The sequence below is a fragment of the Apis laboriosa genome, unplaced genomic scaffold (genome assembly GCF_014066325.1).
Source record: "Apis laboriosa isolate Shangri-la unplaced genomic scaffold, ASM1406632v1 scaffold16_cov148, whole genome shotgun sequence".
Lineage (NCBI taxonomy): Eukaryota > Metazoa > Arthropoda > Insecta > Hymenoptera > Apidae > Apis > Apis laboriosa.
Genome location: NW_025222129.1, coordinates 3907585 through 3923002, shown reverse-complemented (window position 1 = coordinate 3923002; position 15418 = coordinate 3907585). Strand labels below are relative to the sequence as shown.

Genomic DNA, 15418 nt, shown 5'->3' with positions numbered 1-15418 from the left:
ACATCCCATTATAACTTATCATCATTATTGTGATCGTCTCTATCATGACCAGTTTTATCATTAAAGTCACTGTCATAGTCTCAGTCTTTTGCCACACTTTAGCTTGATAACATTTTGTAATGAGTAATTATAATTATCATCGCAATCATTGTCTTCAGCAACATCGTCATTATTGTTAAATAATATTTATGGCCATACCTACTTTTGTTCCTTTTTTTTTTTTTTTTACACTTTCGTGATTTTATTATATTTATAACGCTTTTTATCTTTGTGAATTCTTTTACACTATCGATCGAGTCTAATAATATCGGAACTTTGAAATAATATAAAAAAATATTTATAAATGAAGTATCAAAATTCTTCCTTCAAATAAATAAAAAAACACCCAATGATATATGATTTTTTATGATTAAACAAAATTAATGAATGTGAAATAATCACTTAACGATATATAACTAATTGGTAGAATTCAATTATTAATTAAAATTACAAAGTTCCTTAATTTTATAACATCTACTAACATTTCGTACACGTACTTATACATTGCGCGATTATTTTGGTATAAAATGTCCGTTCCTTAGTCCACAATAAATAAAAAGCGAGTTTTTTTAAACACGTCCATGCAACTGGTTGTCAAATAATTTTCTAATTACGATAGTTGCTTCAGTGTAATTCTTTGATATATTACGTGTTTATATGTGATCTACAAACATTTAAAATTCATCGAAATAACAGAGGAGAACAAGTATTTCAGCACTCCTTCTGTATGAAATAATATGTATATATATATATATATATATATATATATATATATTTTTATATATATATGGCTCATTAGGTCACTGTCTTATAGATGCAGAAATATAGAATGCAGTCTTTTCCTTGTACATATGTAGATTGTTTCCTCGAGAGCGCTAATGGCACTAATATAAGTTTGGGATTTTTATTTTGTGCGGTAAGTGGTATTATCAAAATAGATAGTTTTAACTATTTGTTACATAGTATAAGTACATAATATAGTATAAGAAATATGCGATTATATCTTGAAAAAGTTTATGAACTACCATAATATTCATTATTTCAAAAACTACAAATCTTGCTATCCTTAAAAAATCAATGTGAAATTAGAATTATTGTCGTAATTATATATAACTGATTCTTTGGCTTTCGAGGAAAAATATATTTTACGATTCTCTGACCGCTCACTACATTTCAGTATCTATATGAGAGTAATTGATTCAGAATTACTATTTTTTATCCGAAATATGTAACAAGCGGTTTATGAAATTTACGCGACATAAAAATTGATAAAACGTTTTAAATTTTTTTCTTGAACATACAATAAATCACCCTTTTCTTTTAACAGTTTGTTTGTCCAATCATTTTTTCATATCACCGCGTGTCACAACTCTTAACAATATGAAGATATCCTTAGAATGATACTTAAAGCTCTTACAACTTTTACAACACACTTGCATACAGAGAATAGTAATAGCTGGGGTTTTGGACTAGACGTGATGCGGTTGAAGATGAGGCAACCTGCTGGACGAGTTGGATCAGGATTTCATACTACTGGATTCATCAAGCCGCCTTTCTGTTCCTACAGTTAATAAATTTGTGAACTCCATTTCTAACAATTGTCGAGCCTGTTAAAATTAATTTAACATATTAAATAATTTTTATTTAATTTATATAATTTAATTCATATAAATTTTAATGTATTTAGCACTTTAAGTTATAACATACTTGTGTGTTTTGGGTTGGAATTTGCAAAGCTAGAGCAAAACTATTTGCGTCGAAGCTTTCATCAAGGGCTATAAGAGCTCCATGTACACCAGATTCTAAGAGATTGTTCCCATATTCCTAGATTATATTTAGATATCCGAGATTATATTTTCTTATATATAATATTCAAAATAAAAAATTTATTAAATGTAGAATTTAATTAAATTAAATTAAAAATAATTAATTAATTAAATTAAAAAATTTAGAAGTAAAATTACTTTCAGGCCGATAGATTGCACCCATCTTATAACGCGATCATTACTCCATACAAGAACATCAACATTAGCACCTTCTGCCATTCGTCTTCTTTCTTCTAATTGTTGCCTATCATAATTTAATCGCTTTAAACATGAAATACCATATTGCAAACTTGTTCTGTAAAAATAAATAAAATTTAGATCAAGCATTTAAATCATTGAAATAATGAATTTTTGTTTCTAAATCATTACCTATGAAAACTATCAACCATCCTAAGTTGACCACGAAGGTCTTTTTTAGTAAGATGATCCAACATTCTAGCATCAACAAGGCACTCCATGAAAGTGGATCGATATTGAGGCAAACCGAGACTTGGAAGCCAAACATTACCAATCCATTCATGGTTCATATCTCCAAATGCTAACGTTGTGCGAGAAGTTTTTGGTGCTGATGGACTTGTAAGAGATACCATTTCTTGAATAGCTAATCGTAATTTCAATCGATGCAGAGGATTGCTAGAAATAAAAATTATTAGATTGAATATTAATAATTATTTACCATAATATTCTATCATATTTTACATATAATATATTATCATTTATAATAAATATAATATGAATTGTATTGTATAGTTTCATTTTGTACCTTATACCAATTTCACGTTGAATCTCGGTATCACTAAGAGCACTCATTATGGCACCACTTTTGACATTTGCTCGACAAGCCGCAACATACCATGTTGGCATGCCTACCCAAAGTTCAAGCCAAGCCACTACTGTTGGCCCATTCCAGAGAGCAAACGGTGTTCCAGCTTTCATTGCTTCTGCTAAAAGTTCGTGCCGTGAAGAATCTAGCATGCTTCCAAACATACTTGGACTGAAATTAAATTAATATTATAATATTTGTATTCAGTAAGTATTTAAAATATAAATGTATTCTTATCAATTATATCTATGTACCTTTTCTTTTTTCTGCGATCAAAATCACTTTTGCTACCCATAGTTCCAGCTACAGAAACACTGTCTCCATAATCAGGATCTGCAGGTGTACCTGCTCCTCCCATACCTGGTATATCTCCAGGCATTGGTGTATCTTTTCCTTTAATCTGTAATTAAATCTCTCTCTCTCTCTTATTTTTTTAGTAATTAATTATTCAATTATTATTTCATGTAATTAAAATCTGCATCACCTTTTCTTTTTTGCTGAAAAATCTACCAAGACTGCTTTTAATGCCTTTCTTCTTTTGAGCAGCAGCCACTGCTGCTGCTGTTGCTGGACTCATGGTAGATTGCATATGCAAATGCGAACTAGATAGTTGTCCAATTGGCAATCCAACACCAGACAAATTGTTTTTATGCAAACTGTCCTGGCTGCTATGTCGTGAGGACAATGGGGAAGGGGGAGTCCCAGAATTGAGTGCGCCGTTGTTATGTTGCCCATGCCTGCTGCATGGAGCGCTAATCTAATTTCTATTTCTACTCTAAATAATGCATTCTGGCCCATACACTATTCGGTTTTTACTTTTTTCTATATATACTATTTTCTATTTCGTTTGTCATTCAAAATATCAAAATTATTTTAAAATTTTTTGAAAATACATCACCATGTCAAACAATTGAAATTAACAACAGGATTTATTAAATTGACTAATTTTTAATATTTAAAGGAATATAGATCAATGTTTTTTACTGTTTAGTATGTTTTAAATTACATGAGATAAAATATAATTAGAGAAGAAATATGATTACTGAGCCAAGTGAATTGCATTACTTAAAAAAGATTTTAGCAATGATAATGATTATATATAAGCACAAATACTATTTAACTATATATATATATAATAATAATTTTCCATTCTAAAATGCTTAATATTAATAAAAATAATATTCCTATTTAAATCAAATTAAAGCATTTAAGTTTTAATCTTATACTATTCAAGATATTTATAAATATATCAATTAATATTTACTACAAGTATTTAACTAACAAACAAAAAAAAAAGCAATATCTATAATTTTAAAAGTTCATGGAAAAAAATACCATTACATCATACTTTGATTAATTATGTAAATATGATATAATATTATGTAAAAAAATAGATATTTTTTTCCAAGAACATTCAAAATGATTAACTTATTTATGTTCAATAAAATAGTGAAAAAAGAATTGTAATACCTACTCAGTATTACAGGCAAGGCATAAAAACCTGGAAATATAGCTGATCACTGCTTATGAGATGAGTTTGCCATAATAAATACTGTTTAAAAACAAAGATATAGAAAGACCATTTTATCTATAAATTTTATCAAAATTATTATAATCATTTATTAAAATAATAAAATGATTAATTTTATTTATTGAATCTATCTATATCTTTGTATTTATTTCTTTAAAAACAACCTTATTCGCGTAGGAGATTCAGACGAGATGTTAATTCGATGCAATTCTCTTGGCTGCTTAAATTCCCTTGTTTGTTTGAGACAGCGATGTCTGTCGTGAACTGGGCAGGCTTGAATGTACGATGAATGGAAGAAGCTAATATCAGTTTCTTCCAGGAACTCATTTCTATCAGATCTATCAGTCGGTTCATCCGTACCACTGTGCTCGAAAATTGAGGCTGTAGGCATGTATGTGATATCTTGCATACTATTCATTAATTATATATTTTTTATGATAAAAAATCAGTTATAATTAAAAATAGAAACATTAACACATGCAAAATATAATTATAATTATCAATTTTATTTTTTGTGAAAACCTAAGATCATCTTAGTAAATCCCTTTTTCCAAAAAAAGGTATAAAAAGGATCTGTTACCATCGATATCACTTAGGTCGACCTCAAAGTTGTTCATTTTGCTATGCCCACATGGGTCACTCAAATATGTCGTGCACAGCGGCATATGTTGTGGATTACATGCAGTACTACGATCTTTAATTAACCTGTGAGCAGGAAAACCACTGCTGGGAAATCCGGCTTGTCCAGTGCGTCTGGCAGCATAAACAACGCACAATACTAACTATTTATAATGTAATTACTGAATTTTTTGACTGAATCTTTGACAATTCCATCTCTATATATGCAAAGACTTTGATGATTTAACTTTGGTATATAATTATTTAAACATTAATCAATTTATCAATTAATCAATCAAAAATATATTTACAATTCAAAAAGAATATAATAATTCAAAAAGAATATAATATTCATAAAGAATTGCTCAGCAAAATAAAAACAAAAAAGAAAATATAAATTATAGAAGAATTTTGAAAAAATCCTCATTATAAGAGATGTAATTGTTGAAGTATTATTCATAATTAGTATTATAATTAGTATATGAAGTATTATTCATTGTTTCCTTATAATTCTTGTATAGTTTATAGTTATTAAATCTATGAAAAAGTTTGAAATTTATTAATATCGACAAATTAGAAATTTAAGATATACCTTCTGAGCTCCTCTTGACTATGAGCAAGAACTTGTGCTACTCGTTCTAGCCTGATTGATCGAGCAGTTAATGGTGAAGCTGCATCACTGCCACCACTTCCTGCACCACCAGTACTGTCTCTTTCACTCACTGAATGCAATTCTTCACCTGATAACTGCAACTATAACATAAAAAGAAATTATATATAATAAAAATTATATTATTGTTTTATAAAATTAAATAATAACAAAAATGATTGTAATCGTAATTATTTACCTGGCTCGCAGGAAGAGATTCCGAAAGTTGACCTGGACTAGCTAAAGAAGCAGCATACTGGTGAAGATGTGCTGGGGACATTGATGCCGGTGCCTTCAAATAGACAAAAATATTCAAAATATAATTTAAAATCATTAAGAATTGTAAAATAAACAGAACTTACAGTATGATATTTATGTAAATAATCTCTATTTGGACTATGATGTGATTTTGGAGTGGATCGTCCACTTAATGGTGGGGATGCACGTTCGAGACTTCGTCCTCTCGCTAATAAATTCATATGTTCAAGACTACCAACTCGAGACTCTAATTCTTCAGCTCGTGCTTCGGTACTTTGTTTTTCTTCCTTCATCAAAAGCATACTTTGATATATTGATACATAAGTCGTAGTATAATAAAAACGTTTAATTACCTGGATTAATCTAATTTCATTATTAATTGCATCTAACTGTTCTTGTAACATTAGTGCTAATGTTTGAGCATCTGTATGTCCTGTAGGACTAATTACATCAGCTGCACAACTAAATAAACTTTCATTATCTCCATCACCTTCCGCATCACTAGACACATCAAATGCTTGTTGCACATTTGCAAGAACATGTGCTTGTTGTAACTTTTCCCATTCTTGTTCCGCTAATGTACGTGCTACATAATTCTGGAAAAATTGAAGAACATATTATTCATATTTTATTATATACATTTTTACATATATTCATATATTCATATTATATATTTAATCTTCTATATATTAAAGATACCTTTGATGGATCTTCTTCGATTGCAGGCCGTTTACCCGTTCTTCTTGGTAAAGAATGAGTATCAAAACTACTATGACTTGCACTTCTAGAAAAGGAACCTGGATCCACTGCATTTGGAGATAAACTTCTAGTTAAAGCATCAGTTTGTTGAATATTAAATGCGATTTCCTGCTGAAGCATCTGTCTTTTTACATTATCAATTTCTAAACGAGCTTTTCCTAATTCTTTAACTATGTCAGCCTTTTCATTTTGAAGATCTTCTGCGATTTTCCTAGTCTTTTCCAATTCTTGTGTAAGTGCATTTTTTTCTTCTAATGCGTGCATTCTTTCTTTTAAATGTACTTGTAATCTTTCATTAGATTCTAAAAAAATAAATCAAAACTAATAAATAAGAATAATTTTTTTTAATATAATTACTTTAAATAATATTCGTAAATTACCCGACAAAAGTTTATCAACAGTTGTACTAAGCCGCGTATTATGTTCTTCATTCATCTTAAGTCGTTGATTAACACGCATCACTTCTGCATTTTTTTCTTCAAGTTGCGTTTCCAACCTTTGTATTCTATCCTCTGCACTTCCGTGTCTTTCTTGAGCCTGCTTATTAAATATTTCATATAATTAAAATCAATGTTTATTAACATCAAATTTAAAACTAAATTCATAAAAATATATTTATTTAATCGTTTTTTATTTCAAATATGGGTAATTTTTCAGTAAATTTAACAAATAAAGCTAAATTGGATTGAAGAATAAATATGTATCTAACGAATATATCTACAAAAACATGAGCACTAAATTACAATTATTAATAAGCTTTGAAAATAATAACATTGATTGCTATATTCAACATATTTAGTGTTAAAATAAAAAATAAATAAATTATTTTTAAAGCCAATCTTTATCTTTATAACTAACATTCGATTATCAGCATATTATATTTCATAGCTTTAGAAGAAATTAAAAAAAAAAATCTTAATTTATTGTTTGTGTAACGAATATATCTATATAAGTAACCATAGCCAATGATAAAAAATATAAGAGAAAAATATTGGAAATTTCAAAGGCTATTTTTAAGAAAAGATATTGAAGAGCAAGCATTCTAGATATAAATATATTTAAAAGCAGGAAGTATTGATAGAAGTGCAGAGGAATAAGAAAAGAATAAATTGATGATACAACGATTTAATTCCTCTGCGTACCTGGTTGGGCCTCCTCACCTGCGTCAGAGCCTCCATCCTCTGCTTTAATTGCTCTTCCATTTCTGGTAACTTAGCATATTGGGCTAATTTTTGCTCTGCAAGTTCTAATTTCTCCTGTATTGCTGCTATTTTTTCTTCTTGGAGCTAAAAAATATTTAATAAATTAATATTTAATTTAATTATATTTAAATATTAAAATAAATTGCATAAAAGTATAAATTTATATAATTGTAAATAATTAATATATACAAAAAGATAATTACCTTTAATTGAGCCTTTTTATGTTGTAGCTCCTGTTCCAGTTTTTCATTGAGATCATGTAAACTAGTAGACTCTCTTTGAGCGTTAAGATAACGTTTTTCAAGAGTTGCTATCCTTTCTTCTTGGTCCTCTTTTTGAGCAACATTTTCGCGCAAATCTCTTTGTAGTTTGACATTCGTTTCTTGTGTTTTCAAAAGATCTTTCTGAGTTTTGGACAAAGTTTCTTCTAATTCTGCTACTCGTCCACTTAATTCAGCTACTCGTCGCTGCCATGTGCTCAATTCTGAGCTCTAAAATAATCATTATGATATGTTATTAATAAAAGTCAGAGTACTTGTACATATATAAAAAAAATATCAAAAATTGTTTTTTGCATATCTACTATATAAATTTATATTAATAATATATATGTTATACTACAATAAGACATAATCTTCTGTTTTTCTGATTTTAACTTTTAAAATTTGAAATATTAATATAATATAAGTATACATATATCTAATCTAAATATGTAACATAGTAATAAATTGTAAATGTGTTCTTATATTGTGTTTTTATATATATGAAATGTTTTGTGTTAGTATATTATCACATAAATAATTATTTAGTTATTTATAAATTTTGAGGAAAAACTCATTCTTATATACTAGATCATGCGAATATAGAACTCAAAACATATTTTATTGATATATTCTACAACATGCCATAGGCGTTAATGATAATATGATACATGAAATGAAAAAAATTTTAATTGTGCAACATAGTGTTATGAAATTGATATATTTTTGTTGATATAATTTCATTAATATATTTTAAAAAATCTCACAATATCATAATAGAAACAAAATATAGAAACAAAAATTTCAACAATCATTTCATAAATTTCTATCATATTTTTTAATATTTAATGAACACAGTATAAAATTAATTTAAAAGACTTCTTATTAATATTATATAAAAATAAAAACATTTAATAATATAAAAAATAATTTATTATTATGTTTTGACATGCAATATAATTCTGAGGTTTTTAATTTTTTAATTAAAGAACAATCATAAAAAAATTTTTTTTTTAACTATAAAGTTCCAAATCATTGCATGCAGAAAAGAGAAGATAGAATGAAAAAGAGTATATTCGTTTTGCATCTCAAAAAATAAGCAGTCAGATATTTTATCGCATGAAATGTTCCATTATGAATCTATTTATTTAATTAATCAGTTAGAAATCATACATACTTTAAAAAATTCGTCGTGATGCTTTTTCATACCTGCTTATCAAGAGTAGCTTGTAAATCTATTACGCGCGCTGCAGAATCTTGGTCCGTAGGATCGAGACTGCCATTGCTCAGTCTACTTTCAATCTCTGTTGACTTCTCCGTACCTAGTTTTGACTGCTGTTGTTGTTGTTGCTGCTGTTGCGGTTGTTGTTGCTGTTGTTGCTGCTGGCCTGCTGCCTGCTCAGTCTCATTCTGCCCGATCACAACACTACATTCAGAATGCCTCGCTCGCATTGCCTGTCCTGCATCGCCGCGCAATTCCCAACAACTACGTATCTATGCAGCTACGTGACTAAACCACTACTATACACGCTATTGCGAATGCATTCTTATGGATGCAACGATCGAAATGAATGGCAAACAAATGACAGTTTATCGGTACAGATTTGAACTCTATTAAAAAATGATCATATGATTTCTTCTGATTGACACATAAAATGTTATGATTTAAAATTGAAATTATTATAAAAAAGAAAATTTAAAAGTGAAACATGGAATAAAATAATTGATAATAAATTATTGTTTTAAATTATGACATGTGAGAATTATTAATGATCAAATGTGATGATATAGAATATAACTTTTTAATCGTTAATAAATCAAGGGCTAAAATCTGTGACCAATAACTTCGAAATCGATTAATATCTAACGCCGAGATTAGAAGCGTTTCACAGATAGAAAGAAAGAGAACAAGAGGATCTGATGACGCAAAAAATGAACTTTATCACTCTATGTAAAACAACGTGACTAAGTGAAATACTGAATTATATTAAAACCATGAACATGCATAGTGAAAAGATCGCATAAATATAATTGACAACGTTCAAACATGTCGACATCTTTCTTCATATATATATATATATATATATATATATATATGAACTTTTTATGTATGATGAAGTGATTGTGAAGTTGAGAGATTATGAGAGAATAGTGTACGTGAAATATTTGTGGAGTGCATTATGCATGGATGTGCAGCAATATAAAATGTTTTTTAGCTACCTTATTCTGTTGTTGACTATCTTCCGTCTGTCCGTTTTCTTTGGGCCTATCTTCTATAGTTTTAGGCGCATGTCCACTTAATTTATATTGTTGAAGCTGCAAATTTATTCATATTAGAAATAGCTTATTATTAGCAAATTAAATTTTAATATAATTGCTTTTTAAGAATATGTAAGCTATAATACCTCTTCTTTGGTAATAGCTAATTCTTCTTCCAAACTTGTATTTCTTTCTAATGCAACTCGTAATCGTTCACGTACCTGAAAATTAATCACTATTAAAAATTTATTTCTTATATTCTCATTAATTTTCAGTAAACAATTATTATGGCTTTGATTATTATATCTTGAAATAGATTATTTTTTTCAACCGGTGAATCGTTGCATTTGATCATTTTATACAAATTTACAATTCACCATTCTTTTATTTGGTTCGCTAGAAATGCAACGAGTACCAGTTTCAGGGCTGAACAGGAATTGCGATTCCGTATCCTCCCTCAAGGTTGCCAATGTGTCAATGTCGTCAAACAATGGATCAGAAAGTTCTTACTTTCTCGTCTAAAGCTTTGTGGTGCTCAAACAGACTTTTTAGAGCTTTAAGCACTTCAACTTCGGACGATACTCCAGATTGTGCAGCGGCTTGCCTCTTCACTACAGTCATCCTAAGCGATCGTTCATGTCGGGAGACCAGACATTCCAGATGCTCGAGCAGAAGCTGCAACAGAATCGTCTTGATGAGCAATGTCGTAGACATAAGTATCAGCTTAAATCTATAAAATGCACTAATGGACTGTTCTACGTACACGAGTATTATTCCTCTCCGCTTTTAACTCTGATATTTCTTCTTCTCTTTCTAGGATACTTTCGCGAGCTGCAGCAAGCTCTTTCGTCAATTGAGAGAAATCCTAGAATTAAAAATTAAAAATTATTAATTACATTAATAAATTTAATTTAACACTCATAAAATAATCAAATAATAAAAGATATTATTTTTTTAAATAAAATTAATGGTAAAATAAAAATATTTAATAACAAGAGAATTAAAATATTATTATATATAAATATTAATATTAAATGAATAAAAAGTGCTATAAAGAATATATTATATTATATATATTGATAAGTATATTATATTATATTAATAATAAATTTTTTAAAATCATTTTTAATGATTCAAAAAAAAAATGAAGATATATTTTTGATTAATTGCAATAAGATAGTATAGATAGTATAAATAAAGATAGTATAGATTAAACAAAAATAGTTATTTTAAGTGATCAAGTGATCTTAAATCGCGTAGAGTTTTGAAGAAATAAACATCAAAACGGTCCAGAGTCAGTCTCAGTGGGAATCTCGATAGGGAAACTACACTTTCACCTTTTTCATTCAGGCACGTTTTATATACGCCTTCGAACGTGTTACTTCCGCTCGACACTCCAGCAGAATGTTAAATCTTTATTTATAAATGCTACTACGATCGATATGGCCTTCTCTGTTGGAATAACATTGATAGCTTCTATACTTTAAAAGAGCAAACAGCCCTACAAATTTATGTTTGTCTTTAACCCTGTCCTTGATTTTGCAAAATTTTTACAACTTTTGTAGAATTTGAAATAATTATTGATATTTAAAAAAGTATATTATGTCTTAAAAAAAAAGAAAAAATTCAAAAAATATATAATTTCACTTTAACACATTTTATGCACATTACAATTATATTGAATAATTAACTGAATCAATCATTACATTTTGATATATTATGTTTTTATATTTTATATTCAAATATAAAATACTTTGCAAAAATGCATAAAAAAATTAATAAAGAATCAATTAAAATCTATAAAGTAAAATGTTTCACATAAGAAACATTTCACATATACAAATATGGCAATATCATTATACGAAAATAAATATTTAATCTTCAACTTAATTGCTATTCGTCGATTAATACATTGACAGAATAAGCAATGCAATTCCTGCCCATCCAAATATTTAACATTTAAAGATTTATGGTCATATTTGTCAACAAATCTAAATTGATTCATTCAGATTTTCATAAAGAAAAAAAAAAATCATAATTTTTTTTTACATAATTTTTTTCTCTTTTTCTTCGTGCAACAAGTTGTAATTAAAAGAACAGAACTTTCAATAACTTCTATTTTCTATTAGCATTATTATATTAAAATTATATTAAAATTTTTTTATATTAAATGTCTTTATATTAGATGCATATAATTCTATATATTAAGACAAATCTCATCGAAAAAATATTTAATATATTTACTTTTTACAATTTTATTGATGTTTAAGACGATGAATTAAAATATAATTAAAAACATAATTAAAAGTAATATAAATTTTCCATACAAATGACATATAATAATAATAGATAATTTTTTGAATAGGATACATAAAATGAGAAAATTAAAATTATTCTAAAATTATAAAGTTATAAAAATTTATTATAAGTTATATAATCTCGAAATTAATAAATCAAAAATTGAATCTATCTCGATCACTTTTGAACTGGATCTATTTTTAGTTATCTCAAAATTCTGTTCTTATGATAATTTAAAATTGGAACTTGTCACTTAGAATTCAAAATTTTTTCTGATTTCTATTGCATTAAATAAACATAAGAATTATGCTTTTTCTTTCTTCACATCAGAAAAGTAAATTATAATATCAGAATCAATGCTTTGATAAAGATCATTCTATTTCTAATAAACTGCAACTGCATAATTCTCATAATATATTACGCCATACTCATAATAGACGCAAATGTATATCTGCACACAAATTTAAATCTAATCTTACGTATCACATTATATAATCGATATCGTGTAGAAATTATCATTGTTCTGATAGTGTATTCTTGATGACAACATCATGAAACAACTATAAAATCGATAAATACACCGATCAACATTCGGTCTACTATTTGTCACAATTTCTATTTTCTTTTTTGGATTTCTGCATTTTTAAAAGGTATTTTGCATGAGATCGATTATTTGAATCTTCTTTTTTTTTTTTGACATAATTTAATCTAAAATAAAAAGAATATAAATTTTAATTTTGTGAGTTAATGTTGATTCAAAGCTTTCATTTAAAGAATTAAAATATAATAAACATAATATGACAAGATAAAACATGTTTTTTTATTCAAATTCATTTTTAATTTAAAATTTCATTATATGTTTCATAAAATGTTGAGAATGTGTTTTTTTAATATTAATAGCAAGTTTTTGAAATATAATAGAAACTTTAAATATCGAAGTAAAGAAATACTAGTAATAATAGTATCTTTAAACTTAGAACATGAGAATGTTCTAAATGTGTGTTTATCTTTTTTATGATTTTAATTTTTTTAAATTAATTCTATTGTTTTATAAGAATCTGAATGTTTTGAATGTTTTTATACTTATTAACAGAATATAAAAGAAACCTACAATAAAATATTTTCCTTGGCAAAGAAATAATACTTGAAACTCGTTACAAAATACTTTCTACTATCAATTGTAAATAGCACCACTTTTTTTTTGCTTATATAAATTACAGAAGCAAGTAAAATTAATATAAATAAATAGAATACAATAGTATTCGAATTTGAATTTAATCTTATAAGACTACGCATAAATGTTTTCTATAATTATTATTAAAAATATTATTTTCTATAATATCTGATATATTTATTTATTTTTTATAATATTTTCATTAAAATTAAAAGTTTGGTATATTATGGTATTATAGTATTATATATTATAGCATTGATATTAGTTTCTATTATACGTATTCTTATATCAAAAATTATATAAAATAATATAACATCATAAAAATATATGGTACATAAAAAATGTAATAATAAATTAAAACATTAACAGTTTACTATAATTAATGTAATTTTATCTATGTATATTTAATCTTAGAAAAAAAAAATGTAAAATTGATAGTCTAATATTCTAGATTATTATATAAATTATTATATAAAATTTGGTTAATGTAATAATTTTTATTACGTTTTTATTATATGTTAACTGTGTTTATTGATAATTATACTTATTATCTAGTTTATAACGTCTTTTAAAGGTTCTCGACAACAAGATAATTCTTCTTAATTTTTTGGTATTCAATCACAAAAAATAATTAAATTCATTAATTTCGTAGCGAGTTTTAATTATATATTTCGGTTAAACGTTTTACTTTTGTCGACTATAATTACCCGAATTTGTTCGTTCATTTCTTGTGATATTTGAATATAAAATCATTGGTTTATTTATATACACTGCACGTCCTATTTTCCAACATTCTTCTAACGGTTGTTAACAAAAGGACAAGCTTGTTGGCTTGCTAAGAATTACTAAGAATCATGCTAAGTTTTCTTTCGATAATTATTATTATTATTAATTTGAGCGAAATTATATAATTTAATAGACGATATAATTTGATTCAAAAACTTTTAATAATTCTGTAATTCAGTTCTGAAATATTTAGAAAAATCTTGTAAATTTTAGAAAATCTTGTAAACATCACAATAATATATATTAATTTAAGAGTTATAGTCAGTCTTGACCCAAAATTAAAATAATTCATTTTCTTAGAATCGAATATTCATTTCTCTGCGTCATGTCCATATTTTAATTTTATTTATGATAAAAGATTCGCGAGAAATTTTTAAACACTGATTGTACTCATAAATCTCACGACACTATATTTCCATCACAGCAAGGACTCTTTTAGTTCAAAAACCTATAAACTTTTCACTAATAACTTCGCGATTTATATTTAATCAGAGAAAGAGTATTTATACAAAGAAACTTCATTGTCAAACAAAGACCAAATTTTTTAATACAAATCAATAAATGATACCATAAATATCTATTTTAGAAAAAAGAATAAAATGAATAAAATGAAAATTTCAATAAATTCACTGACAATTTTTTTACTATTAAAACTATTAAACAGATTCTTCTAAATTTCATTAATTATACAGAACACAAAGTATCGAATAGTGAGATCTTGAGTAAAGAAAAACGACATCACGAACTAAGGAACGGGAACAGGCTGAACGTGCCAGATGCAGACGAAAGCCGAACTCGATTATTGCTCGAGTTGCAATGGGAACCTATAAATAGTGACATTCAACACAGTGTCGAGGATGTTATCGAGTAGTTAAAGTTTACGAACATAAAATCTTGTCTCTAAAACTTTGCCAAATAAGTAAAATTTTGAAAGAT

General features: G+C 26.8%; 1 protein-coding gene across 10 annotated transcripts in view; it reads right to left on the bottom strand.

The window, feature by feature from the left end:
- Positions 1–231: 231 nt before the first annotated feature.
- LOC122711312 (liprin-alpha-1) overlaps positions 232–15418 on the bottom strand; it is a 30010-nt gene continuing 14823 nt past the window's right edge. For 4 of the 10 annotated variants that reach the window (XM_043929943.1, XM_043929944.1, XM_043929945.1 and 1 more), the window contains 20 exons: positions 10988–11089; positions 10735–10899; positions 10371–10445; positions 10186–10281; positions 9175–9375; positions 7909–8196; positions 7646–7789; positions 6884–7043; positions 6444–6805; positions 6098–6340; positions 5849–6031; positions 5686–5778; positions 5430–5590; positions 3173–3428; positions 2943–3088; positions 2629–2859; positions 2235–2498; positions 2004–2160; positions 1747–1863; positions 232–1646 (listed from right to left, as the gene is read on the bottom strand). In XM_043929943.1, the coding sequence (XP_043785878.1) occupies positions 1557–1646; positions 1747–1863; positions 2004–2160; positions 2235–2498; positions 2629–2859; positions 2943–3088; positions 3173–3428; positions 5430–5590; positions 5686–5778; positions 5849–6031; positions 6098–6340; positions 6444–6805; positions 6884–7043; positions 7646–7789; positions 7909–8196; positions 9175–9375; positions 10186–10281; positions 10371–10445; positions 10735–10899; positions 10988–11089 (3534 nt within the window). In that variant the 3' untranslated portion in view covers positions 232–1556. Of the gene's footprint in view, positions 1647–1746; positions 1864–2003; positions 2161–2234; positions 2499–2628; positions 2860–2942; positions 3089–3172; positions 3429–4924; positions 4973–5429; positions 5591–5685; positions 5779–5848; positions 6032–6097; positions 6341–6443; positions 6806–6883; positions 7044–7645; positions 7790–7908; positions 8197–9174; positions 9376–10185; positions 10282–10370; positions 10446–10734; positions 10900–10987; positions 11090–15418 lie in introns of all 10 variants that reach the window. The other 6 variants (XM_043929950.1, XM_043929947.1, XM_043929951.1 and 3 more) reach the window with 6 other exon arrangements.